The sequence below is a fragment of the Aplysia californica genome, unplaced genomic scaffold (genome assembly GCF_000002075.1).
Source record: "Aplysia californica isolate F4 #8 unplaced genomic scaffold, AplCal3.0 scaffold00154, whole genome shotgun sequence".
In the NCBI taxonomy this organism is placed as follows: domain Eukaryota; kingdom Metazoa; phylum Mollusca; class Gastropoda; order Aplysiida; family Aplysiidae; genus Aplysia; species Aplysia californica.
In genome coordinates, this window is record NW_004797424.1 from 522,954 (window position 1) to 524,177 (window position 1,224).

Sequence of the window (1,224 nt, forward strand, 5' to 3'; positions counted from 1 at the left end):
TGAGTGTGTGTGTGTGTGTGAGTGTGTGTGTGTGTGTGTGTGTGAGTGTGTGTGTGCATTTGGGTGTAGATGCGTGTGGGTGCGCGCGCCCGCATGCGCGGGCGTGCGTGTGATGAAACACTAAATCAGTGTACTAGTGTCTGGACAATAAAGATTCTTCATCCCATCCCATCCCATTCCATCCCATCCTATCTCATCTCATTTCGTCCCATCTCATCTCATCCCAACTCATCTCATCTCATCTCATCCCAACTCATCCCATCCCATCTCATCTCACCCTATCTCATCTCAACTTATCTCATTCCATCTCACCTCATCCAAACCCATCCCATCCCATCCTATCCCATCTCATCCCATCTCATCCCATCTCTACACAACCCATCCCATCCCAACCCATCCCAACCCATCCCATCAAATATCATCCCGTCCTGTCAGGTTCCATCACATCCCATCTCACCTCATCCCATCCCATCTTATCTCACCCCATCCCATGCTATCCCATTTCATCCCATCTCGTCCCATCTTGACAATGTTCCTCACCTGGGTACTGTCAACAACGGACACCCTGAGAGCGGCCAGTTTGAAGGTAGCCTGAGCGCCTGCCTGGACCAACATGAACATGTTGGTGATGATCTCATCTCACCTCATCTTATCCCATCTCATCTTATCTTATCTTATCTCATCCCAACCCACCCCATCCCATTTCATCCCATCCTAACCCAACCCACATCATCTCATCCCATCCCATCCCAAACCATCCCACCCCATCCCAACCCATCCCATCCCATCTCATTCCATCTCATTCCATCCCAACCCACCCCATCCCATCTCATCCTATCCCATCCCAACCCATCTCCCCCCATCTCATCTCACCCCATCCCATGCTATCCCATCTCATCCCATCTCATCCCATCTTGACAACGTTCATCACCTGGGTACTGTCCACAGCGGACACCCTAAGAGCGGCCAGTGTGAAGGTAGCCTGAGCCCCTGCCTGGACCAACATGAACAGGTTGGTGATGATGGTAAGCCCTCCGTCCAGCGTGTCCAGATAAAAGATGGAGGCGACGATGCTGAACATACCATACAGTCCCAAGCCTGAGTAGGGGAGAGGTTTTAGTTTTATTTAAGAGTTTTGCGGCATTTGCAACACAATACTGTTGTAGCGACGTTGTTGCACGACACCAGCGTGTAACTAAGTCGGTACATGTACATAACCCCCTC

The 1,224-nt window shown here is 50.8% G+C and overlaps 1 protein-coding gene across 1 annotated transcript in view; it reads right to left on the reverse strand.

Moving 5' to 3' along the window:
• The window catches only part of LOC101847490, a gene marked incomplete in the record, with an annotated part of 42,456 nt that overhangs the window by 2,949 nt on the left and 38,283 nt on the right, over positions 1-1,224 (reverse strand). Inside the window, 1 exon segment of the mRNA XM_013081990.2 lies at positions 932-1,098. Within this exon segment, the coding sequence (XP_012937444.1) occupies positions 932-1,098 (167 nt within the window).